At 45.0% G+C, this 27,713-nt stretch overlaps 1 protein-coding gene across 1 annotated transcript in view; it reads right to left on the bottom strand.

The window, feature by feature from the left end:
- XKR5 (XK related 5) overlaps positions 1-26,911 on the bottom strand; it is a gene marked incomplete at its 3' end in the record, with an annotated part of 51,265 nt that extends 24,354 nt beyond the window's left edge. Inside the window, exons 1-3 of the mRNA XM_082250551.1 lie at positions 26,833-26,911; positions 6,987-7,170; positions 4,977-5,164 (exon numbers count right to left, since the gene is read on the bottom strand). Of these exons, the coding sequence (XP_082106677.1) occupies positions 4,977-5,164; positions 6,987-7,170; positions 26,833-26,902 (442 nt within the window). The 5' untranslated portion in view covers positions 26,903-26,911. The remainder of the gene's footprint in view (positions 1-4,976; positions 5,165-6,986; positions 7,171-26,832) is intronic.
- Positions 26,912-27,713: the final 802 nt, after the last annotated feature.

Genomic DNA, 27,713 nt, shown 5'->3' on the forward strand with positions numbered 1-27,713 from the left:
GAGTAGAAAAAACCCTATTCACTCAGAAGTAGAGGGGCTGCATCTGTTGATGAACTTCAGAGAAAAGGATGATTTTACGGTAAGTACAAAAATCCAGTTTTACCTTTAGTTATACTTTAAAGAGGAAGTAAACTCCCCTGAACAACTTTACAGCATGCAAACCATTTTACAATCACTTACATGTAGGTGGCTTTAAAAGTAATACAAACTGCGCTGTTTAAGAGATATTGCCGTTGTTTGTGTCCGTGACGTCACTCGCGCATGCGTGTTTTGTCCCTCATTGCCGTGCCTCTGATTGCAAAGCTCCACGGCATTACAATCCCGCGAGATACCAGTGTTCTTGAAACACCCCATGTGACCAGCTAGGTCACAGGGGGTGTGAACAATGACATCCATGGTTAAGAGGGAGGATATTTACATGTGTACTCCTATTGGTTTGCTGGCCTTTGTCACCAAGGTAACAGTATACTAAAATGAGGCTTGGTTAGTTTTTACTGAGCATGCATGGGATTCTGGCTGTGACAGAGAGGAAAGGGCGGAAGTACAGATAAGGCTTGAATTGGAAGGCAACCACAAACATGGCGCCGGCTTCAGCCAGAAAAGATGAAAAAGAAACCAAGCTGCACAATCAGTAAGAAAGATCCTGTAGGGCTAATTCATATCCTTGTGAGTTTTAGAAATGATATACATAGTGGCCATATGATTACTGTGAAAATTTCTTCAGGGTTTACTTCCTCTTTAAGTATGCACATTATGAAAGTGCTTACAAAAATCCAGTTTGCTCTATCGTTTATCAACAGACGCAGCTCCATCTAGTCAAAAGACTATAGGGATGTCCCAAAGCAGTATTTTCATGAGGGGTGGTAAGACAACGCAAATGGAAACGTAACTCCCCAAAAGGCTAAACTTAGCCAACCAGGGAACATGGAGCTCAACCAGAGCTCACCCTGAAAACACAATACACCCTCAAAGAGAAACAAAACAAAAAAAAAACAAAACAGTTCTCTTTAAACAGCAGCCTGCAAAACCTTGCGGCCAAAAGAAGCATCCGAAGATGCCAACACATCTATTTTGTAGAATTTTGTAAACTTCATTTGGAAAGAAAGAAAAATCACTTCTGCCCTATAACAACGCTTGATTTTAAAGCTGGTTTACAGGGGTCCCTGGACTTCCTATATCTCCTCCAGCCCTTTGAGCACCACCAGCAGCCGTGGTTCTCCCATCATCGGCAGACACTATGACCATGCAGATTTAGGTTTAACAGATTACAGATACGTTCTTTTACCACGCGAGTTATAACATTTTTTTGGTATATGCTGGAAATGTTCACACCACACAAGAATATTGCATCCTTTCGGGAAACAAAGGTATATGGTGGAGAGTGGTTGTCAACTTAAAGTGTTACTAAACCTACAACAGTATACAACAGTAAAAATCAGTCTGTATATGGCAGCGCCTCTCTCAATCTTTTCAACACAGAGGAACCCTTAAAATACATTTTCAGATCTCAGGGAACCCCTTCTAATAAGGACTATATCTACAACTCATGAAACATTAGTGTATTGGTCAGTGGGAAAAATGCTTCTTACACTTGTGGGTTTTTGGGAAGAATTACCCTCTTTAAAAGATAGTTAAAAAAGATCAATGGTGTCAGTGGAAATTTATCCAAGAGGTGGAAATTGCTCATTGTTCAAAGAACCCCTAGCAACCTTTTGAGGAGCCCTGGTTGAGAAACCCTGATATAAAGTAAAGCATGCTCGTTATACTCACTGTGGAACCTAGGGGGTGAATTCTCTGCATTGTGTAAAAAAAAGGCTGTTTAATCCTGTCTTCACTGATCCTCCCCTTCTTCCACAACCCCCAACCCATCTCCTGATAGAAGAGAGCCTTGGGGACAAGTTTGGTGTGTATTGTTAGAGCGTTTTTTTTTTTTTTTCTTCTTCTTGGGAGAGTGCATGTGATCAGCACAGGGCCAATCAACACTGTCCACACAGAGGATCAGGGGTCCTGCAGCCTCATAGGACAGTCAGAGCAGAATGAAAACTCCTCCTACAAGCTTTAACCAGACACTGATAGAAATCACAAGACTGCTATATACTGCTGATAAGAAAGGGTATTTAGCAGTTTAGATTTACTAAAATAATGTCATTTCCATGTTCTGTGTACTGTGGGAGAGCAGATATAGTGAATACAGGCTCCTGGGTTTAGTAACACTTTTGGATGTACAACTGCGGCTCTTTACATCAAAAGGCTGTTCAGTATTTATATTGCTAGAAGACTCTCACACTGCAGAGATACAGTAGAATGTGCAATTTAGCATGCAGGAAAAAGGTCTGCCTAATAGTTGCCCTACATTCTGACTTTTTAAAAATCCAAACATCGATGAGTGATTGGATCAGAACAATCGAATTAGCAAACAATAGTCATAACTTCCTAATTGATTTAGACTCAATTTCAATCAGATTTGATCAAAACAAGTCGATTGGCGGAAAATAAATTGATCATTTTGCATCAATACTTTGTTTATAAAATAAGATCTTATGATCTTATTTTGATCGATCAGATTTTGAAACTACATGGAAGAAACAAAAGTAGTAATGGAAGACTTACGATTGTAAGTTATGATCACATGTTGTGGCAATATAAAAAGCAAAGGACCACACATTGAAATTCCCCCTATAAAACATACAAAGCCGCTGAACACTTCGATTAACACACACAAAAAAAAAAAAAAATTTAAAAATTCAGTACAGTGCTATAAGCGAGCCAACCCAAAGCATGAAACCATGCAATAAACTTCAGAAAATAGTTAACCTCCCTGGCGGTATGATTCTTTTGGATTTTAGGTGCTGAAAGCGGTACCATTATTTTGCATGTAATTCTTGTGAATGAGCAGCCCAAACCAACTGTATACATACATATATATATATATATATACACATAAATACACATTATATATATATATATATATATATATATATATATATATATATATATATATATATATATATATATATATATATATATATATACACATACATACATACACACACACACACACATACATACATATACACACACACATACATATAATAAATGTATACAGTTGGTTTGGGCTGCTAATTCACAAGAATTTTTTATATATATATATATATATATATATATATATATATATATATATATATATATATATATATATACATACACACACACACACACACACACACACACACACACACACACACACACACATAAAAGGTACGGTAGAACTGCAGGAAAGGGCACTGGGGGGCAAACTAATATGATTTTTTTTATTTTGAATAGCATCAATGTGTTTGGTGTCTTTTTACATTTGAATTTGCCGCCAGTTCCACCCCCCTGCGAACGTCACGTCGCAAGAGAAGGAAGCCGGGGCTCGCAGACGACCGGGAGGAAGATCCACCGCGAGACACATCGCTGGATCCTGGTGACAAGGTAAGTAACCCTGCTTACAGGATCCAGCGATGCTTCTGGCGGTACCCCGAGTGTGGCTCAGGGTTACCGCTTTTGGCTCTGAAATCTAACCCCGAGCCACGCTCGGGAATACTGCTAAGAAGGTTAAAGTATGCCATAATAGGTCAATAACCAGTGAATGAATAAAGCCCCGTAATAGTGATTCTTCACAATATCTTGCATCAATACACATAAAAGTGCCTGTGATACCCAACACTCCTGTTAGATGCGCCACATGTCTACACACAGCCAAAAAAAAAAAAAAAAAAAAAAACACACGCTCACCCCTTTAGAGACCTCCACGTTATAAGAAGTCTTAAGTGCACCAGAGGTATAACACATTTCCATTGATCCAAGGCTTCCCCCACCACAGCACCAAGAGGCTTCCCTCCTTAGGTCAATAATGCACTCTTCCTCCTCCGTCTGAGACAAAAATAAACACTCCTAGTGCCCTCTGTATAATGCTTTATTAGAATATACAGCACTATTTTACTTACATAAAATATTAGCACATAGCTTTAAGACAGGATCATGTAGCGACCAGGTACGTTTGGGTATATCCTCCACACTGACTCACACAACGGCTTTGGGATAGCGTGAGGACATCATGCGCCTGTCTCCACCTTACCGTTATGTCCACAAGGCGAGGCTTTGTCTGGCACTCCCTGATTATAACTAATCAAATCAAGCTTGGTTAAAAAAAAGGGAGAGCAGACAGAGGCATATACACTAGCATTCTGTACATTGATATGGGGTACAATGGGGCTGGGGGCATGGCTGTAATTGACTACAGAGTTACAGGCACGATGTGCAACAGAACCGCATCTTGTAATTCCAAGAGGGAATGACTTACGGGGCAAACTGACCACACTAGCAGACATCTGCTTCCATGCTTGGTGTGGTCAGATTACAGCAGCAGGCAAGGACTGGAAGGATGACCAGGTATTGCTAAGGAAACTAGCAAATAAGACAAAATAAGCTGCAGGCATACACACCAACTAATGCCTCATACATTATCGGCCGACCGATCGTCCGACTTTTCTCCAGAGTGGTGTTTTGTTGGTTGAAATGTACCTAGACTGCACACAAATTTTCTCAGCCAACAAAAATCTACTTCAGAAGTAGTTTTGCTGGTTTACTTTCCGTGTGTTTTTTCTTCTCTGAGCATACCCTGTCTTGCTCATCAGATTTTTGTCTGCCGAAATCTGTACTGACTGACGGAAAATCGGCAGTTGTGGTGACGGCCAACAAAAATTTTATAGCCTGCCAGATTTGTTGTCGGAAGCATCATACTAACAAGCCGAAAATCGGCCGATCGGACGTTGGCCAAAAATTCACGGCCAATTATCGACGCGTGTGTACGAGGCTTTAGAATTGCATACACAGAATAATCAATTTTAAGCCTAGAATTTAACAGTGCATTCGAGGTTTTGCTCTCCGGTGTGAAGAGCTGGTTTTCTTCCATTTTCTGTCACACAGCTTACCTGCATAGAGATCCGCCTGCTCCAGAGTCATATAAATGTAAGTCTGAAATAATAACTGGGGGAGAGCTTGAAGAAGAGCTTCCATGAGCCGCAGAAGGGACAGGTCCCCTTGCTTCATCACCAGCTCCCTCGCCTGACAGGTCTCATCATCTCTTCTGCACAGGGCCAAATGCAAACAATCTACATGCCTGAAACACAAATACATACATCACTGATACCTTGGAAGTGGATTTGAGGACAGCCACTTGTAGAAAGGAATTACAGGATATGTGTGCGTATAGAGCAAACATACATGTGGGCATTATAGGATCGGCATACAGACTAATGATTGACCAATATCCTTTTTTTAATGCCAATACCGATATTTTGGTCATCGGATATTGGCCAGGGGGGGTTTACACACATTAGCAGTGGCTGCAGCCACCAGGATTATGTGTAGACAGACTCCTGGCTGTCTGGTGGAAGCATTCAGGTGACTATGCTGCTGCCCGCTTGCTTGTACACACCCCGCCGTGTATCCTGGACTCAGCTTGCCCATCTGCGGGCCTGGAAACAACATAGTGGGTGCTGCCAGGTAGAGGGGGGCAAGCAGAGGGGACACACACCCGCCTTCCTCCACTCCTTGTTGCTGACCCAGAATGCAACATGTTTGACGCCATCTCGGGGTCCACCTCTCAAAGTCCCTCAAAGGGGAGATATCCAAGGTCTTTTAGATGTGAAGAATTTTTTTTTTTTTTTTTTTTATAAATAGTAAAAGATTATAGTTACTCAAAAATTTGAGATGCCCCCACTTCCACATATATGAATGTAAACGCATGCGTAGTGGTTGCCTACGCATGAAAACACAGATTGTGATACACGTTACATATCACCACGCATGCTAGATTTAGAGCAATATGCCTAGCACCAGACCTCCTCCGTAACACTAAAACTGATTACCTTTAGGGGGCTCCTAAAGTGTTGCCTTTGGAAAATACAGGGTACTGACGTTTGTCGTCTATTAACGAATGCACATTTTACCAAAGAACTGGTTCATTTATTGCATTTGTGTGCCCTAAAATTAACTTTAATGTATTCCTTACTGAAATTGTGTATTTCTTAGACTGTTGCGGTAATATCAAGTGAGATAAAAAAAAAAAATTGGAACTACCACTATTTTATTTTATAGGGTGTCTGCTTTCAGATAATATAGAATATTTTTTATGTAATCTTCAGGCCTAAAATTATTTTAAGCATGTGTGCAAAAAAAATGGCTCTAGCAGCAAAAGGGTTAAAGCACCATATTTACTACCAAAAATTAGATAAGCAGCCCAAGTCAAACAACTTCCTGTTTTATTGGGTTTTAGCCATTACACAGGATACATTTCTATCGAGCAGTGAACTTGCCGACACAAAAGGAATCTGAAAATCAGCTGCATAGAAAGGATTTGCAACCTTCAAGGATAAGTTCTCCTTTGGAACATGTTTCGGCATCTGCAGAGACTCACCCTTGATTACCCCTCCCTGTGACAGTGGGTGAGGGGTCTTCTCCCTGCTGTCACCATTTGGAAACAACGAGGTCGTGCAGGGCTCCTCCCACACAGCCACATTATTCACAGTTTCCTGAGAATGAACAGCTACAAGTATCGCCATTCATTGCGGCTGATGGCTGGTAGTTCTCAAGGAGCTGCTAGGATGCTGGCGAGCACTCTCGTACTACATTGATCGTCCTGCTCTCAGGCAACTGCCTGCCCATACGAGGTACAATATAAGCAGACAGCTATGTTGACAGTCTGCAGGAGCCTGAGATTGCACCCACAATCTGCTGATCATGGGTGCAATGCTCTGCAGGCTCCTTTAAAAAATAAAATAAATGCACATTTTTTTTTTATCTGCAAAGAGTGAGCTTACTCTTTCAATGTAGCTACTGCTGCAGTTTACTATCACAAAAGAAACACCCAAACACAACCCAACATGACAAAATGTAGTAGTAAACTCAGTCCTGGCTGGAGTTGTTCAGTCAGTCCTTACCTCTTCAAGATGCCCAGCTGGAAGATGTGGACCAGGCTCAGAGCGAGGCATCGTGGATGTCCATCGGAGTGCAGCCAGACAAAGCTGAGAGCCTGAATGAGGCAGCCAGGAAGGAGCAGGCCGAGAGTCCATCCTGCCCACAGGTACTGGGCAGTAAGGAAGTAATGTACCACCACTGCACACTCTGTCAAAAAAAAAAAATAAAAACCAGCATGAGAAGTTTAAAAACATGTGTAGAGGAAGATTCCCAAAAACCCCTGCATGCGTCCTGTCTGTGCAACAGGCTCCAAAGTGGATTCTGCTCCATTTCTATGCCAATGGAACCCTAAAATCCTTTCAACTTCAGAGTTGTTTCTTCATCATAAATGTTTCTATCAATATTTACGATGGCATCATGTGCTTCATATGTAGGGTTTGAGTCCTTCCATCTTCTTTTCTCCCACACCTTTGGTTGATACGCCTAATCAAGCTGACTCTGCTAAGGGGCATGCATTTCCATGTTCTACGTACTGGGGGAGACCAGATATAGTGAATGCAGGGTCCTTGGTTTAGTAACAAGGATGGTTAATATTAGGGATGCACCGATCCGATATTCAGATTGGATATCGGCACCGATATGGCCATTTTAGATGGATCAGGGGGATCGGTAACATTGACCGATCCACTGGCCGATCCGGTTTTTGCTGAGTAACGGCTCAGCCATCCCTTACTAGGTGCAGTAATAGTATGGGAGCCGCTACTTCCTGTATAGGTCTGGCTCATAGGCGGAGTGATATCAGATGCACTCCCCCTGTGAATGGAGGAGCCCTACACATGAAGCAGCGGCACTGAAGCCGCTTGCTTTTTGTGTAGCTCCGGATCGGTTCCGGTATCGGCGATTTCACAATGCCAGATATCGGTATCGGGTCCAAAAAAGTCGGATCGGTGCATCCCTAGTTAATATACTGCTAACTTGTGGTTATTGCACCATGCTTTCCTTTTGTTCCGTCCCATCTATGATGTATTTCCCCTTCTTTATTACATTGTCTTTATGGGTTAAGATGGCCGCGTGTCTCAAGGCCACATGCTAATCTGAATCTGCTTGCATCAGGAAATGCATTACCATGTTTTGACCTGCAAATACTGTCCTTTCAATCATCTGCCACATCCTGCTGTCTGCTGTAACCTGTACATTCAATAAAGATCTTCGTTGCTGAGAAAAGTATTTGGTGAGTTCAGTTATCTAAAAGACTGTCTGCAGTGATTATATCTGCTTATACAGGCCAGGCATAGGAGGTCTCAGCAAGGGTCACTATTACAAACAGTTAAAGTCAAAATAGCAAGATTGTCACCTAAAATCACAACAGTGAAAGTGAATTAAGTTTATTGTAATGAAAAGAAATGAGCCAATAAAAAACAAAAAAAGTTATGTCTTGACCACTCACTCCAACACAATATAAAAAAGCACCGGTTAGGGATTATAGAATTCGGAAAAAAGTAGTTGACAATGACTGCAGAGAGGTCAAGAGTGCAGAATTGGTTAGGATCAGAGAGGAAGTAGCAGCTAGGCCCCGAGAATCAGGGTTGGATTTGACCAGATCATGCATTTTTTACATTGGGAATCAGTAGTTTTCTCCCAGGAGGCCTAGATGGAAAGATGGGCGGTCAGCCCAAGAAAGGTGTTGAGAGACCCACAGCCCAGTAAGGTACTGACCAAGAGAGAGAAGAGGTATGTTTTGCTGGGCGGCGCGTGCGCAATGACGTGTCGGGGCCGGGCGGCGCCATTTTTAAAATGAAGGCGCCTCTGGACAGCCGCACTAGTATGCCCGCAACCTCGTGTACCATGCTTGCCACCCTGAATTCTCCTGTACCATGCTTGCCACCCTGAATTCTCCTGTACCATGCCAGCCACACTGCATTCTCCTGTACCATGCCAGCCACACTGCATTCTCCTGTACCATGCCTGCCACCCTGAATTGTCCTGTACCATGCCTGCCACACTGCATTCTCCTGTACCATGCTTGCCACCCTGAATTCTCCTGTACCATGCCAGCCACCCTGCATTCTTCTGTACCATGCCCGCCACCCTGCATTCTCACCCTAGGCTCATACTCGAGTCAATCATTTTCCCATCTTTTTGTGGTAAAAGTAGGGGCCTCGGCTTATACTCGGGTCGGCTTATACTCAAGTATATACGGTATATGAACAACAGAAAATCACATGAAATTTGCAGAATATCTTGTGCTGAACACAACCAGCTCTGGTTTTCACACCAGCTTAAAACAATTCATAAAAATTTCAGCACTAGTGGTTGTCTTGAGGTATCCTTGGCTAGCTTGCGCTCATCTCTAACTGCCAATCAGTGAGAGAGATCTGACTGACAGATAGGTTGTGTTTGTTTGCTGTGACCCCCGAGACACGACACTTTATCCAGCCAGCATGATTCCAACAAAACTGCCCACATTTATAATGTATAAAGGGCAGAACATCTCGGGGAGGTCAGAACACAGTAACAGAATCGCACAGTAATGCTGCAGAGTAGGTCCGGGAGACTGCACACTAAGCAATGGACAGACGCTCAGGCTTTGCACCTACTTATTTACTAAGTGGGGAAAAATGACTAAATTTCACTTCATTAACAATTATTCACTTTATATATAATTGGGAATATTTTTGTTTTCAAGGACCAGGGCTTTCCCAAGGTTGTTGATAGAATATCAACAGCTTATACTATACAGCTGGCTGCCCTACTAAATCAAGCTGCTGATCTTTATTTTCAATTGTAACTGGGGAAGTTTTCTGGCTTGAGCACCCTTCAGACTCAGAGCTCACCATGCTTCACCATCAAACAGTAGAGCAAACAAGAAAGGTTACTAAGTAGTACAGAGGATCATTTGACAAGAGGATGCAACTCTCCCGAGAAGTAACAAGGGCTTGCCACATCTAACTATAATGGATGGTATGAAACTTAAAATAGGGTAACATGGTTTTGGTTTAACTTTATCACAACTGTAATGTGTCCTGGAAGAAGTTTCAGGTTACAGATTTTCCCCTGGACCTCGATGTTGATCCTTTATTTGCGTACACTAAGCATGTACATCAACATTAATACCTGACCCATTGCCTGCACCGCCAATATTATTTTTTCACCCATGAAGTGCTTCATAGGATACAATGATGAAGCAGAATGGTTTCCTTCCAACTGCCACGTTGCAGCAGTTGAATACAGAGAAGCAGGATCAAGAAAGAAAAAAGACAGATGCATTAATTACGAGGCGGCCTCTCTCTCTCTCTCTGCCAGGCGAGGCAGCCTCTCTCTCATGGCTGCCAGGCGGGGCAGCCTCTTTCTCTCTCATGGCCGCCAAGCGGGGCGGCCTCTCTCTCATGGCCGCCAAGCGGGGAGGCCTCTCTCTCTCATGGCCGCCAAGTGGGGGCGGCCTCTCTCTCTCTCATGGCCGCCAAGCGGTGCAGCCTCTCTTGCTCTCTCTCATGGCCGCCAGGCGGGGCAGCCTCTCTCGCTCTCTCTCATGGCCGCCAGGCGGGGCAGCCTCTCTCGCTCTCTCTCATGGCCGCCAGGCGGGGCAGCCTCTCTCGCTCTCTCTCATGGCCGCCAGGCGGGGCAGCCTCTCTCGCTCTCTCTCATGGCCGCCAGGCGGGGCAGCCTCTCTTGCTCTCTCTCATGGCTGCCAGGCGGGGCAGCCTCTCTCGCTCTCTCTCATGGCCGCCAGGCGGGGCAGCCTCTTTCTCTCTCATGGCCGCCGAACGGGGAGGCCTGTCTCTCTCGCTCATGGCCGCCAAGCGGGCGGCCTCTCTCTCGCTCTCATGCCCGCCAGGCGGGGCAGCCTCTCTCGCTCTCTCTCTGCCAGGCGGGCCAGCCTCTCTCTCTCTCATGGCCGCCAGATGACAAAGTAGCTTTCCTCTAGATGTCAGATGAGGTGGAACTTGAAAGGAGTTGCACCAAGAATGTCCAAATTGTGGGAGGCTCCAAATTGGAACTAGAATATTTGCGGAAGGATCATAGCTTCCAACTGACTTGGGAGTACCTGAAAATCCCATGAATAGGTGGGAGGCCCATTGCTGGTCAAAGGAACTCTGGACTGTGTGCTGCTGTGCCAGCACCACCCACACAATCATTTTATAATCGGATTTTTTTTTTTTTATAGAGAATCAGAAAAGACAAGTTCTCATTACACCCCCCAAATCACTAACTAATATTCACACCTCTGTTGGAGCTCTTCCGGGTATGTGGAAGCAGGTAACCTTCCCCCTTTATACTAGTGATTGACCAATATCGTTCATCGAATATCGGTATCTGCCGATATTTTCGGACATTTGAAAAAAAAATGTTTATTTACACAGGTACTTAGGTGGAGGGATCTGGGGTCTAAAAGACCCCAAACCCCTCCTCTGCACTTAAAACGCCAAGTTTGGCTCTTTTGAATGCTTGCATTTTTTTGAATTTGCCGCCGAGTACCCGGAAGTGATGTCATGACATCACTTCCGGGTTTTTCATGGAGACCAGATCAGAGCCGAATGCGGCTTTGATCAGGTATTCTCTTCGGCGGCCATGCAGGTAGGATGCCCGGGTCTCCCGTCCCTCCGGAAGGCAGTAAGGGGGGGGGGGGGTTACATCCCCTCGCACTCCTTTTAATGACAGCCAAGCGGCTTTTCAGCCGCATCGGTTGTCATTACAAGACAGCCAACCGTCGGCTATGGACGCCTCTAGCTGCAGGCATCACTCCGGTACAAGCACTTTCCCAAAATATTGGCAATATCGGTAAAATCAGGGGCCGATTTGTAGAAAGTGCATATCGGACCCCGATATAATCGGCATTACCAATAATCGGTCAATCTCTACTTTATACCCAGAAAGCAGTACTCTGACCTGGATGGCCAACTGCCATGCCCAAAACCCATCACATGGGAGAAAGGATGAAGGTGAGTAACCCTGTGCAAGTTCGGACAGTCTCTAGACAAACCAATGGAGTTGGCAGGGGAACACGGGGAAGGGAAATATCATGACCAGAATTTTTTTTAGAGGCTGGCTATGTAGTAACAAACCCCTGGATCATTGGTGTGCTGCTGTCTTTAATTCTAAAACCATCCCAAGGCATGGTAATGCACCAATGTGCAATTTAAAAAAATACTGCAGGGTAGATTTTCTTTGTCCACTCTGGGGCGTTGGCAGTCTATTGAAATGAATGGGCTGCCTTAATGGAACACAATAGAGCAGACAGATGTGAAGCTAAGAAACTTGATTTTGAGATGAACACTAGAAGAACTTGGACACAAACGATTGCCACTTCAAAAGAAGGAACGGAAAAAAAAAAAAAAAAAATCATAGTTCTTTAGATCAATCCAGCGACCTTTTGTCTCCTAGATCAAAGATTCATCTCAAAGCCAGGCATTTCTTGTGCTAATAAACCCAAAAGAGAAATTCAGCTAAAAAGCCTAAAATGCAGCTGGCACAACAAACAATAGAAATTGTGGAATAAAAATCAAAAAAATGCTGTGCTAAAATAACAGCATACCTAAATTCATATAAATAAAAATATGTGCAAGTTCTTGTGCATGTTCAAAGATAATAGGAATAGTCCCAAAAAAAGTTACGATACAAACTGTCACAAATGGTGAGTCTATGGGGAAAATATATAATCTTGATCGGCACAATCAGTTGGTCCCCAAACACCACAGACACCTTAACGTGGTTCTAAAGCCCCCCTTCATAGTTACCCAAGTCCCATATGGATCCAGCAATTTTGCTTGAGAGTCTTGGCTGTTTGGGACTCTCCCACCTCATTGGCTGAGACAGCAGTGGGCAAAATTGGCTCCCTATGCTGTAAGTGAGCAGAGAAAAGGGGCAGGGCAGGCCGAGCCGCAGCTTCATATCTGAATGGACACAGAGCAGTGGCTCGGCTGCCCCAATAGCAAGCTGCTTGCTGTAGGGGCACTCAGCATGAGGGAGGGGCCAGAGGAGCCAGCCCCCAAAAGAGGATCTGGGCTGTTCAGTGCAAAACCGATGCACAGAGCAGGTAAATAGGACGTTTGCTATTTTTAAACAAAAAAAAAAAAAAAAAAAAACACACACAACCCAAATTACTTTAAGTGCTCCACCACCTTGTTCACAATAAAACTCTTACCAGAGTCACATCTGGACATTGAGCCCCCCGACAACAGCAGATGTGACGAAACGCCTAGAGCGGAGCTATCACTTGTGAAATCATCATGCACCATGTAACCAGGAAAGCGGCCCCTCTGACTCTCAGGGCAGTTCTCTCATAGAGAAGCGCTTATCGTTTTTTAACTTTGTAAGTGGTTAGTACTTTTTATAAAATTTTACCATACGGTTTTGCACTACGTGGCTCTCCTGGCTCTTTTTCCTAGATCAGGGTTGAACACCTCTGGTTGGAGGATGAGGCACCCATGAGGATGTAGCAGAAACCCAAAGGAGTTAAAGAGTCCATTCGCTTTGGTAAGGGTTTTATTGTACACAAGGAGGTGGAGCACTTAAGGTTTCATGTTTGAAATACCAACTGATTGTGCAGCTGAAGATATTTTCCATGGATTTATTCATCATTTGGGACAGTTTGTGTCATTGTCAGATGGAAAATGGCTGGTGATTTACATACCAAAAAACATTTTGATATTGTCGTAATCTGTTGAGTCAGATAGTATTAAAATGAAAAACAGACGGTGTCCTCGCAGCCTGCCAGTACACAAGCGACACTGTTCATTTCCTCCGCTGAGCCTCAACACAGATCTGCCACATATGCAACCCATTATAAAGGGCGACCATGTCCATACGGGAGTCATATCCTTCACACAGGTCTCAAAACATCAGCATGCCATCCTCTACAAAGGGCAGATAACATTACAGTCTCCTGGGAGCTCACTTTCACTGGAATCTGACAGAATATGATTTCTTAGGACTGGCCACAGACAGGCAGAGGTTTCACGGAAAACAACAAGTGGGTTGTCGTTAGCAGTTCTGTCTCGGAGCACTAGGGCGCTTGATTTAAATCCTGGTCAGGACACCATCTGAATGGAGCTTGCATGTTCTGCCTGTGCTTGCATGGGTTTCCTTCCGGTGCTTCCACACCCCAAAGACATGCTGGTAGGTTACCTGGCTCCTGTCTAAATTGGGTGGCTGAGAACCAAAATTTTACAGGGAACTTGTTGCTTTACCCACTTACCGCAAAGTGAAGTATATTTACGTCGGCAGACTTTGCGGGGTTATACCGGAACAATACCTCTAGCTAGAGGCACCATCCCGGTACCGTGGTTTAGAGCCGACGGTCGGCTTTCCGTCGGTAACGACCGATGCGGCTCAGGAGCCGCTCGATCGTTACCCGGGTGAGCGGGAGGGGAGAAAAAGATTAGTGCTGCTCAGCACCCTGCTCCTGTGCTCAGAACCTGGTCCTCAGGCTGCCTCAATCTTGGAACTTGTACTCATACTTGGCATCCACTATGGCTAGGCTATGCTACATCCCCCCCCTCCCGCCGCCTTCTGTGATTTTGCCCGGGCCTCCCGTCCCACCAGGAGACACGAGCACCCAGCCGGCGCACCTGCCGGCTGGATGGATGGAGTCCCGATCTAAGCCGGAAGCGGCTTTGATCGGGTCTCTGATGACGTAACCCGGAGGCGGCGTCACTTCCGAGTTACTCTGCTGCAAAAGATTTAAAAAACGGCTGTATGCAAAAATGCCGTTTTCAGCGTTTTGCATACATGGAAGTGTAGTGGAGGGGTCTGGGGTCTTTTAGACCATCGATCCCTCCATAAAGAGTACCTGTCACTACATATTGGTGTCACAAGGGATGTTTACATTGCTTGTGACAGCAATAAAAGTGATCGGATTTTTTTTTTTTCTAAAAACCTGTAATAAAAGTAAAAAAAAATGTTTTTTCCTATTTATGCCGCCCCCGTCACCGTTCGCTCGTGCACGAAAGAAAACTTATACGGAAGTCGAGCCGCGAATGAAATCGCTGTTCAAACTACACATGTGAGGTATCGCCACGATCGTCAAAACGTGAGCAATAATTTAAAAAAAAAAAAAAAGAGCTACTCTCTCACTCTAAACTAGTAACCGTTAAAATTTTTTAAAGAGTCGCCTATTGAGATTTCTATTGACCGTTGTCACCATCCCACGGGTGTGCGCAATTTTAAACCGTAACATGTTGGGTATCTATTTACTCGGCGTGACATCATCTTTCACAATATACAAAAAAAATGGGCTAACTTTACTGTTTAGTATTTTTTAAATGCAGTGAAATGTGATTTTTTGTAATTTTTCCATAAAAAAATTGTGTTTTAAAGACCGCTGCGCAAATACCGCGAGACAAAAAATATTGCAATGACCGACATTTTATTCTCCAGAGTCTTTGCTAAAAAAATATATATAATGCTTGGGGGTCCAAGTAGTATTCTAGGAAAAAAATACAGATTTTAACTTGTAAACAAAAAGTGTCCGAAATAGGGCTGGGGCTTAAGTGGTTAAGGATCAATTCCAGAGAAATCAAGAAGAAAAACTTAATACATTGCAGCCTACCAGTTACTAGATGCGGTGCCTGCATTAGTGTCCACTTTGGTGATCCTGCTGGTAAACACATTTCCTGTCCTAGGGTGACAACACTCACCAAATGCATCTATGGAGAAGCAGTGTTGTCACTAAAGGATAGGACTACAAAACAATGCCTCCATAACAAAGAGGGACATGATGGTTCTATAGTCTTCAGGAGGTCACAGGAAACAATGTACCTGATAAAGAGAGCAGCACAGGACATTATCAGATTGAAAATGTACATATTGTCATACACATACAATATATATTTAAAAACGAATGTATATGCGCGCACACACACACACACACACACACACACACACAGTCTTGCAAAAGTATTCATACCCCTTGACATTTTCCACATTTTGTCATGTTACAAACAAAAACGTAAAATTTATTTTATTGGGATTTTATGTGATAGACCATCACAAAGTAGCACATAATTGTGAAGTGGAAAGAAAATAATAAATAGTTAGTCTTTACAAATAAACATTTGAAAAGTGTGGCGTGCATTTGTATTCAGCCCCCTTTACTCGGTTACCCCTAACTAAAATCTAGTGGAACCAATTTCCTTCAGAAGTCAACCAATTAGTAAATAGAGTCCATCTGTGTGTAATTTAATCTCAGTATAAATACAGCTGTTCTGTGAAGTGCTCAGAGGTTTGTTAGAGAACCTTAGGCCCCTTTCACACATGCTGTCTGTTTGTCCGTTTTTCATCCATCCGTTGACGGATGAAAAACGGACCTCAATGCATCTCTATGTAAAAACAGAGGACAACGGATGATCATCCATTAACATCAGTTTTTATCCGCTTCCGTCAATGTCCATTTTTTGAAACGGATGAATGCCCTATTTTTCATCCGTCAAAAAAACGGATTGGACGAAAAACGGATGTAAAAAAACGGACAAATGGTCCGTTTTTCATCCGTTTTTGCATTGGTAGTGGATGTAAAAAAAAAAAAAGGATGAAAAAACTGATACATTTTGACGTGACTGAACTGATGAACTGAACAGACCGTATGTGTGAAAGGGGCCAAAGTGAACAAACAGCATCATGAAAGCCAAGGAACACACCAGACAGGTCAGGGATAAAGTTGTGGAGCAGTTAATAGCAGGGTTAGGTTATAAAAAAAATATCCCAAGCTTTGAACATCTCACGGAGCACTGTTCAATCCATCATTGGAAAATGGAAAGAGTATGGGAAAATGGAAAGAGTATGGCACAACTGCAAACTTACCAAGACATGGCCATCCACCTAAAATGACAGACCGGGTAAGGAGAGCATTAACTACTTGCCGACCGCTCACTCGAGCTCTACTGCAGCAAAGTGGTTAGTTCCCGTCCATCGACGTAGACCTACAATCGCTGGACTCCTCCCCTTGTGGGCGGCGCACGCGCGCTGCCGGAGGCTCCCTTCCGCTGTATTCAGTCACAGCGGGAGTCGGGCCAGGGGAGGAGCGGCGGTGATCACCGCCGCTCTTCCCCGACCGTCGGGGAATCAAGTTTGGAGATCCGTCCGCTTGTGTAAACAAAGCGGGCGGATCTCCTAAGTGACAGACAGTGACAGATTGCAGGGTTCAGCATAGCTTAACATGCGATCTGTCCCTGTGTCACTCAGTCACCTCCCCCCACACACGTTAGTAAGCACCAGGCATACATTAACCCCTCCCTCTCCAATAAAATTAACCCCTTCCCTGCCAGTGTCATTTTTACAGTAACAGTGCATATTTATAGCACTGATTACTGTAGTAATGTCACTGGTACCCCCAAAAGTGTCAAAAAGGTTAGTCCAGGGTCCGATCTGTCGCAGTCCCGCAAAAAAAAAAAAAAAAAAATGCAGATAGCCGCCATTACTCGTTAGAAAAAAAAAAAAAAAAAAAAAAAAAAAAAAACACACCAAAAATGACAGAAATCTTTCCCTTAGTTAGTAAACGCAATAACTTTTGCGCAAACCAATCAAAATACGCTTATTGTGATTTTTTTTTTACCAAACATAGGTAGCAGAAAACAAATTGGCCAAAAATGTAAAAAAAATTTTGATTTTTACATTTTTTTGGAGGGGGGAATTTCATATAAAAAAAAAATTTGAAAAATTTTATTTTTTCAAAATTTACGCTATTTTTATGTTTATAGCGCAAAAAGTAAAAATCGCACAGGTGATCAAATACCACCAAAAGAAATCTCTGTTTGTGGGGGGAAAAAAGGACGTAAATTTCATTTGGGTACAGCATCGCTCGACCGCGCAATTGTCAGTTAAAGTCGCACAGTGCCGAATCGCAAAAAGTGGCCTGGACGTAAGATAGCAAAATCCTCCGGTGGTAAAGTGGTTAATCAGCGAAGCAGCCAAGAGGCTCATGGTAACTCTGGAGGAGCTGCAGAGATCCACAGCTCAGGTGGGAGAATCTGTCCACAGGACAACTATTAGCTGTGCATCCATAAATCTGGCCTTTATAGAAGAGTGACAAGAAGAAAGTAATTGTTGAAAGAAATCCATAAGTCATCCCGTTTGCAGTTTGTGAGAAGCCATGTGGGGGACACAGCAAGCACGTGGAAGAAGGTGATCTGGTCAGATGAGACCAAAATTGAACTTTTTGGCCTGAAAGAAAAATGCTATGTGTGACAGAAAACTAACACTGCACTTCACCCCGAACACACCATCCCCATCGTGAAACATGGTGGTGTCAGCATCATGTTGTGGAGATGCTTTTCTTCAGCATGGACAGGGAAGCTGGTCAGATTTGATGGGAAGATTGATGGAGCCAAATACAGGGCAATCTTAGAAGAAAACCTGTTAATCTGCAAAAGACTTGAAATTGGGGTGAAGCTTCACCTTCCACCAAGACAATGATCCGAAACATACGGCCAGAGCTACAATGGAATGGTTTAGATCAAAGCATATTCATGTATTAGAATAGCCCAATCAAAGTTCAGACTTAAATCCAATTAAGAATCTGTGGCAAGACTTGAAAATTGCTGTTCACAGACGCTCTCCATCCAATCTGACAGAGCTATTTTGCAAAGAAGAATGGGCAATAATTTCAATCTCTAGATGTGCAAAGCTGGTAGAGACATCCCCAAAAAGACTTGCAGCTGTAATTACAGCGAAAGGAGGTTCTACAAAGTATTGACTCAGGGGGGCTGAATACAAATCCCCGCCACACTTTTCAGATAATTGGGAACAACTTTGAAAAACCATTTATCATTTTCCTTCCACTTCACAATTATGTGCCACTTTGTGTTTGTCTATCACACAAAATCCCAATAAAATATATTTACATTTTGTTTTGTTACTGTTGTAACATGACAAAATGTGGAAAATGTCAAGGGGTGTATAGCATCAAGTCAGTTAAACTTCTGGGATATTGATCTGGTCAGTTTTTAATTTTCTGTCTTTAGCGGTTTAGCAGAAAATAAAAAAAACCAGTGGCGATTAAATACCACCAAAAAAAAAAAATCTCTATTTGTGTGAACAAAATAAAAATGTAATTTGGGTACAGTGCTGCATGACCGCACAATTGTCATTCAAAGTGTGACAGCGCTGAAAGCTGAAAATTGGCTTGGGAGGGAAGGGTGTAAAAGTGCCCAGCAGGCAAGTGGTTAAAAGGCCCTGTAATCTAATTTTCATTAAATGGTTTCTGTGTTTTCTGCCCCCTTGTAACATCTTCCATGAGCTACCATATCTCTCCTTTGTCCCCCCCTTAATTCCATTTGTTTGAAACAAGCAGTCCATTGTCTAGCAAGAGAGGGTGGCTACATTCCTATGTACAGTGGTACCATGGAGAACAAATGTAGCCACCCTCCAACAGGAAGTCGGATCACAGAAAAAAAAAAAAATCATCTGAAGATTTGGAGGAGGCTGAGAGCAATAGAAAAGGTTTTTCTGAGTTAGGCCCCATTCACACTAGCGGACCGTTCAGATCCGCCTGTCAGTTTTTCAGGCTGATCTGAACGGATGCCCCATGCATCTCTATGGGGCAGCGGATGTCAGCAGAGACATGTCCACTAACATCTGATCCGATCCGTCAAATCTGGACGGACGGAAACCCCATTTTCCATCCGTCCAGCGGATCGGATGAGAATGGACAGTCTACGTTCTCATCCGATTTCCCCATAGAGAACAGCGGAACCTGACAGCTGTGTCTCCGCACACATTGCGGAGACAGAGCAGCCATCCGCCTGCTCAGCGGGGGATCAGCGGATCGATCCCCGCTGAGAAAAACTGAGTCCACCGACGGATTCCCCTGTGTGAAAGGGGCCTTAAAAGTGATTAAAGGCAATCTAAAAAAAAATAACTAACAAACATGTCATACTTCCCTGCTCTGTGTAACAGTTTTGCACAGAGCAGCCCCGATGCTCCTCAGGTCTCCTGTCGACATTCCTGGCCCCTCCCTCCTAACCAGTGCCCCCGAAGTAAGCAGATTGCTATGTGGCCACCCAAACCCAGCTCACTCCTCAGCTGCTGCTCTCCATTCACACACAGAGCTGCAGCTCGGCACCACCCCCTCTCCTGCTGCTGTCTCAGCCAATGTGGAGGGAGAGCTGAGGCTAGGGATGTAACGATATCAAAATCTCACGGTACGATAGAATTTCGATATTGACCTCACGGTACGATATTTATTGCGATATTGTGGAAAAGCTCACGGTATTGTTTTCTATGGATCGGTGTTCCAGAGATGTGTGATTTTATGCAGACGTTTGCATACAAGAACACACATAAATGTGCATAAAGGCAACAAACCTCTTGCCTACAACAGTTGAGTCTTAGGAAATATACCTTTAAAAAAAAAAAACACACACATTTATAAAAATGCATAGAAGTGCCCATAGCAATACACATAAATGTGCGGAAATGTAGTGAAATGCAGGTGCATTTGTGTTGTCCTCTGTTAATGTAATGGGCCCTGAGCCTAGATTAACATTGATGCAGTCTGGGATTTGCAGTGATTTCTGTGCACTTAGTATTAGTAGTTCCCCACACTGCTTTACAATCACACTCCAGTCAGTGACTGTCTATGCTGCCTGGCAGAGGTGCACAAACTGCACAAATCACAAAAATGGCTGGGCATAATGGCAAATTATTTGGCAGATAAGACATAACAGGAAAATGAATAATAGGTGTCATCATAGTATGAACCGCTATCGAGTCATCATAAACTAACTCACCGGCGGTCCGGTGTCACTGTGTCTTGCCGTGGTGCTGTCACGTGGTGCCTGAAGCTGCTCCGCCGAGTCCGACTCCGCCGCTCTCGTGCGCTGGCTCCGCCTCCGCCCCACAAGCCCGCCCACCCACACTGCTCCAAACCAACTGGCAGCCGCTCGCCTCGGCTCGGCCAGTAGCAGACAGTGTGGGTGACCGTGACAGACAGCAGGAGGAGCCGACGAGACACAGATACGGCGGCCCAGACCAGTCAGAATACACCGTGCACCCACCACGACGATATCGGGCCATGTTAATAACCGCGATACCGGCAATATCATTACATCCCTAGCTGAGGCTCTCATACACATTGCTGGATCGTGATGGGGCTCAGGTAAGTATTAGGGGGGGCAGCGGCACACAGAAGGTTTTTACCTTGATGCATAGAATACATGAAGGCAAAAATCCTTGAGCCTTTAGAGCCACTTTAAGAATACATATTTAAACAGATTTAAAAAAAAAAAAAAAGTTGAAAGTCCACGCCACAGAAAATCGAATTTTACCCCGCCCCCCATGCTGGCAGTCTAAATAGCCCTGATCTTCTGAAGCCAGCAATATACATCCAAGTCCCCCATCCAGGTCCCTTACCACCACAGATTCTAGTGCAGGGGGACTCTAATCTATTGCTGCGATGGCGCCCCCTACCGTACCCCTCTTTTCTCTCCTGAGAGGACCCCGCCAGCAGCTATATAGGAAGTGTCCACGTCACACAAGCAGTGATGTGGGCCCCTGAAGCAAGAAACAAACAGAAGAGAAGACTCGAGGCTGTGGTGTCACATGACTGTGGATTAACCAACTTCTGCTCATGTAACACATACCTGCGGCAGCAAAGAGTGTGGTCTTTAAAGATAAGTGTCCATGGGTGGCAGAGGATTAGAGCCCTGTTAGGGGATACCAGGGCTGGACAAGACAGGGTTTTATATAAAATTTGTAGGGTTGTACCGATACCAATATCAGTGCCACAACTAAGCATTTGCACAAGTATCAGTACCCGTTACTCACAAGTAACGGGTACTGATTATGGGTTACTCACTGCACAAGTATCAGTACCCGTGCAAATGCTCTGATACCTGAAAATGATACTTGCAGGCTTGGTTCTGTCAGTGGGATTCCCCCAATGACAAAAAAAAAATATATATAAAATAATTATCGGTTGTTAACCACTTTAGCCCCAGCCCTATTTCGGACACTTTTTGTTCACAAGTTAAAATCAGTATTTTTTCCTAGAAAACTACTTAGAACCCCCAAACATTATATATATTTTTTTAGCAAAGACTCTGGAGAATAAAATGTCGGTCATTGCAAAATTTTTTGTCACGCGGTATTTGCGCAGCGGTCTTTAAAACGCCATTTTTTTGGAAAAAATTTGAAAAATCACATTTCACTGCATTTAAAAAATACTAAACAGTAAAGTTAGCCCATTTTTTTTGTATATTGTGAAAGATGATGTCACGCCGAGTAAATAGATACCAAACATGTTACGGTTTAAAATTGCGCCCCCCCGTGGGATGGCGACAAACTACGGTCAATAGAGATCTCAATCTGCGACGCTTTAAATTTATTTAACGGTTACCAGTTTAGAGTTAGTGTGTAGCTCTTTTTTTTTAATTATTGCCCACGCTCTGGCGATCGCGGCGATACCTCACATGTGTGGTTTGAACAGCGATTTCATTTGCGGCTCGACTTGCGTATACGTTTTTTTTTGTGCGCGAGCTAACGGTGACGGCTAAATTTTTTTTTTTTTTTTTCCTATTTATTTTTTCTTTTTTTTTAAACTTTATTACAGGTTTTTTAAAAAAAAAAAAAAATCTGATCACTTTTATTGCTGTCACAAGCAATGTAAACATCCCTGGTGACAGCAATATGTCGTGAAAGGTACACTTTATGGAGGGATCGAGGGTCTAAAAGACCCTAGACCCCTCCACTACACTTCCCTGTATGCAAAACGCCGAAAACGGCATTTTTGCATACAGCCGTTTTTCAAATCTGCCGCCTTTTGCAGCACAGTAACCCGGAAGTGACGTCATGGACGCCGCCTCCGGGTTACGTCATCGGAGACCCGATCGATGCCGTTTCCGGCATTCATCGGGACTCCATCCAGCCGGCGGACGTGCCGGCTGGGTGCTCGGGGCTCCCGGTGGGACGGTAGCCCCGAGCAAAGCCGCGGGAGGGGGGGGGACGTCCCCTCCCGCCCCCCGGGTAACGATCGAGCGGCTCCCGAGCCGCATCGATCGTTACCGACGGAAAGCCGACCGTCGGCTTCAAACAACGGTACCGGGATGATGCCTCTAGCTAGAGGCATCATCCCGGTATAACCACTCAAAGTCAGCCGACGTAGAGGTTACGTGACTGGTAGTAAAGTGGTTAAGGAGTGGGCCGCCGCATCCTTAGCAACCGATGACTCATTCAGCTGTCAGTGGGGTTCCCCTATTGACAGCAGAAGTGTAAACAAAGTCCAGGAGCTGTCAAAGAAAAAAAAAAAAAAGTGCTAAAACAGAAAGGTAAAAAGAAACATTGTTTCATTTTTTCTGTTGCTTCATCTACAGATCAAAGGGTTGAACTTCCATCTGCAGATGAAGTCAGTTTAAAACAATCTGTCAAGTTTGTGTTTTTCATTAAATGTTCCTCCGTTTAAACCATATTAAAGCAGTTGTATCCCCTGTGTAAAAAAACCCTCCTGCAGGACAATGGTATAATGCGCATGGAATACTAGCACATTATAAAATACTTACCTTAGAACGAAGCCCCCACACCGCTGAGGGAGCGGACATGTTACCTCTGCGTCTCTTTCAGGTTCAGCGGCTCCAGCGCTGTGAGTGGCCGGAGCCGCGATGATGTCACTCCCACGCATGCGCGCAGGATTTCACTTTCCGGCAAGGAGCTTTGAAGGTCTGGCATGATACGCCGGACCTTCAGAGTGCATGCGCTGCTGGTGTCAGCGGCTGCATGCAGGGTGAATATCTCCTAAACCGTGCAGCTTTAGGAGATATTAATTTTACCTACAGGCAATCCTTACTATAGGCTTACCTGTAGGTAAAAATTAAAAAGCGGAGTATACTACCGCTTTAACCATTAATTTACTCCAGTCAGCCCTAATAAAATACTAAATAAAAATAACAAACATGTTACACTTACCTGCTCTGTGCAGTGGTTTTGCACAGAGCACTCCAGACCCTCCCCCTCCTATCGAGTGCCCCCACAGCAAGCAGCTTGCTATGGGGGCATCCAAGCCTAGCCACAGCTCCCTGTGTATTCAGAAACCGAGCCAGAGCCCTTTCCCCACTCTCTCCCCACTAACTTTGATTGACAGCAGTGGGAGCCAATGGAACTTCGCTGCTGTCTCAGCCAATCAGAAGGGAGACTCCTGGACAGCCGAGTCTCTTGTGCAAAACGCTGGATTGAGATGGGGCTCAGGTATTAGGGGGGCTGCTGCAAACAGAAGGCTTTTTTATCATAATGCAAAGAATGCATTAAAGCTGTAATAAACCGCTGGAAAACAAACAAAAAAAGAAGAAGAATGCCCAAGGGACTTTGTAAGACACGAACCACAAATGTATAATATGTACAAGATGTATTACATATTAAACACTTTGGTACATACAATTAAAAATGATTCTGATAGACACACACACATATATATATATATATATATATATATATATATATATATATATATATATATATATATATATATATATATATATATATATATATATATATATATATATATATACATACATACATACACACATATATGCATGGGTTTTTTATAATTACATAAATCAAAGTATGACTGATAATCCCAAGTATAATATATATAACATTTCTCAGCGCGTTTCGCGAAACAATACTCGCTTCCTCAGGAGATACATATATAAATGCAATTGTGTATAAATAGTCCTAACGAACTTCCAAACCAGGGTAAACAGTCAAGACCCCCAGGCCACCAGAACTAGTGTCCCCATTGGAAAATTGTGACAACCCAAAAATGGGGTGAATCTCCATAACTGGGGCACAGACAGCAACAACAACAGACAGGTGTTCCAATTCATCTCCACACTAACTAAAACTAAAGAGAAAAGGATTTGCCTTCAGTTTACTTTAAGATAAAAACCGTCAGACTTTACAACCACTTTAACGCCTTATTCTCCTTCTCCATTTAACTATTACTTTTCTGCTGATTTTTTTTTTCTTCACTTCTATTTTATAAACTATTAATAAAAAAAAAAAAAAGAATTTTTGCTTGCTTTGTTAATATTTTTATACCTTTAACATTAATTTACACGTTTTACATTAAAAAAAAAAAAAAAAAAAACAGTATTGGTGCATCCCTACAAATGGGCATTTAGAATTGGATTTTTTTAACCCCCCAATGGTTACATAGATCCAAGAGTAAGGCTTTAAATCTCTCAAATATGTGTCACCAGGACATGGAGAGCACATTTGTCAGGGTGTCACCAGGACAGGAAGACAAGTGTCACCGGGAAGAGAGGACGCCGGGCAGGGTGCCCTCGGGACGGGAAGAGAGGACGCCGGGCAGGGTGCCCTCGGGACGGGAAGAGAAGACGCCCGTCAGGGTGTCCTCGGGACGGGAAGAGAAGACACCCGTCAGGGTGTCCTCGGGACGGGAAGAGAAGACGCCCGTCGGGGTGTCCTCGGGACGGGAAGAGAAGACGCCCGTCGGGGTGTCCTCGGGACGGGAAGAGAAGACGCCCGTCGGGGTGTCCTCGGGACGGGAAGAGAAGACGCCCGTCGGGGTGTCCTCGGGACGGGAAGAGAAGACGCCCGTCGGGGTGTCCTCGGGACGGGAAGAGAAGACGCCCGTCGGGGTGTCCTCGGGACGGGAAGAGAAGACGCCCGTCGGGGTGTCCTCGGGACGGGAAGAGAAGACGCCCGTCGGGGTGTCCTCGGGACGGGAAGAGAAGACGCCCGTCGGGGTGTCCCCGGGACGGGAAGAGAAGACGCCCGTCGGGGTGTCCCCGGGACGGGAAGAGAAGACGCCCGTCAGGGTGTCCCCGGGACGGGAAGAGAGGACGCCCGTCAGGGTGTCCCCGGGACGGGAAGAGAGGACGCCCGTCAGGGTGTCCCCGGGACGGGAAGAGAGGACGCCCGTCAGGGTGTCCCCGGGACGGGAAGAGAGGACGCCCGTCAGGGTGTCCCCGGGACGGGAAGAGAGGACGCCCGTCAGGGTGTCCCCGGGACGGGAAGAGAGGACGCCCGTCAGGGTGTCCCCGGGACGGGAAGAGAGGACGCCCGTCAGGGTGTCCCCGGGACGGGAAGAGAGGACGCCCGTCAGGGTGTCCCCGGGACGGGAAGAGAGGACGCCCGTCAGGGTGTCCCCGGGACGGGAAGAGAGGACGCCCGTCAGGGTGTCCCCGGGACGGGAAGAGAGGACGCCCGTCAGGGTGTCCCCGGGACGGGAAGAGAGGACGCCCGTCAGGGTGTCCCCGGGACGGGAAGAGAGGACGCCCGTCAGGGTGTCCCCGGGACGGGAAGAGAGGACGCCCGTCAGGGTGTCCCCGGGACGGGAAGAGAGGACGCCCGTCAGGGTGTCCCCGGGACGGGAAGTGGGGGGAAATCACCCCTGAAGGGACACAAGCAGCAATGAAGAGAGATACTTACAATTCCTTCTTCTATAATTCCATTCTGAAGGTGAAGCTGTCATGTGACTGAGCCCCATCAAATGCCAAGTGTCGGAACCCTCCACACATCAGTAGACGGTTTCTCCTCTATAATAAAGGATGGGGGGGGGGTGTATTCCCAGGTGTGTGGTGTCAGAAGCTCAGACACATCTCTCTATCTGCACATTAAGGGCTATTCACCACACACAGCATCTGGAGCAGCAACCAATCAGCTTCCAGCTCTCATTCTGAAAGGTAAAGTGAAAAAGCTGAGGGTGAAAGCTGATTGGTTGCTCCTGTATTGATGAATCCTTAATTGTCTCCTGTGTCATGTAAGCAATCCCCAGCATTAGTCAGGTAGGTGGCATTGACACCCAGCAGCCCATTATATGCCCCCACTTCATGTGTGTGACACCCATCAATAATACTACACTGCTGTGTATACAGGAGCCCCCCCTCCCCCGTACCCCACCACATGCTCTATACTCACCCGCCCCCCGCTCTGCCAGGTACAGTACCAGCGAGCCCGCCGCCAGCCAGCCGGAGCCCGCTACCCCCATCCCGGCCACTGCCACCCGGATCCGTATTTACCGCCTTCCCGCCTCACCGCCACTCACACCGAAAACCCCGCCCATTGGAACGATCGGCCCGCCCTCACAGCGATGTTATCCCGTGCTAAACACGCCTCGTAAGGCTTTTCCCTCCCCGCCCCTTAGCAACCTGTCTCCGCCCACATTGATAAGTCAATGCCTTAGGCCACGCCTCTGATAGTTGGAGAGGATGGGTAAACTCAGTGTAGCGTTCTAGCTCCTCCCACACTTGTTGGAAAGTGAGGTATTAGGCCACACCCCTGATAGATTGGGTCAGATTAGTATAGCGTTCTGTCTCCGCCCACACTAATTGGAAAGTGTTGCAATAGACCACGCCCTTGATAGCGGGATAATCTGGTAGTTTAGTGCTCTGTCTCTGTCACACGAGTTTGATTAGTCCACGCCCCTAATAGCGGTAGAAATTGGGGGCGGGTTAGTATAGCGTTCTGAATCCGCCCACACTAGCTGGAGAGTGTTGCAGTACAATAGTTGGAAAGAGAGTTATTAGGCCACGCCCCTGATAGATTGCGGGCAGTTTATTATATTCTCCGCCCACACTAGTTTGATAAGTCCACGCCCCTGATAGATTGTGGGCAGTTTATTATATTCTCCGCCCACACTAGTTTCATTAGTCCACGCCCCTGATAGATTGCGGGCAGTTTATTATATTCTCCGCCCACACTAGTTTGATTAGTCCACGCCTCTGATAGATTGCGGGCAGTTTATTATATTCTCCGCCCACACTAGTTTGATTAGTCCACGCCCCTGATAGATTGCGGGC

Source organism: Pelophylax lessonae (assembly GCF_965119305.1).
Source record: "Pelophylax lessonae genome assembly, chromosome: 3".
Lineage (NCBI taxonomy): Eukaryota > Metazoa > Chordata > Amphibia > Anura > Ranidae > Pelophylax > Pelophylax lessonae.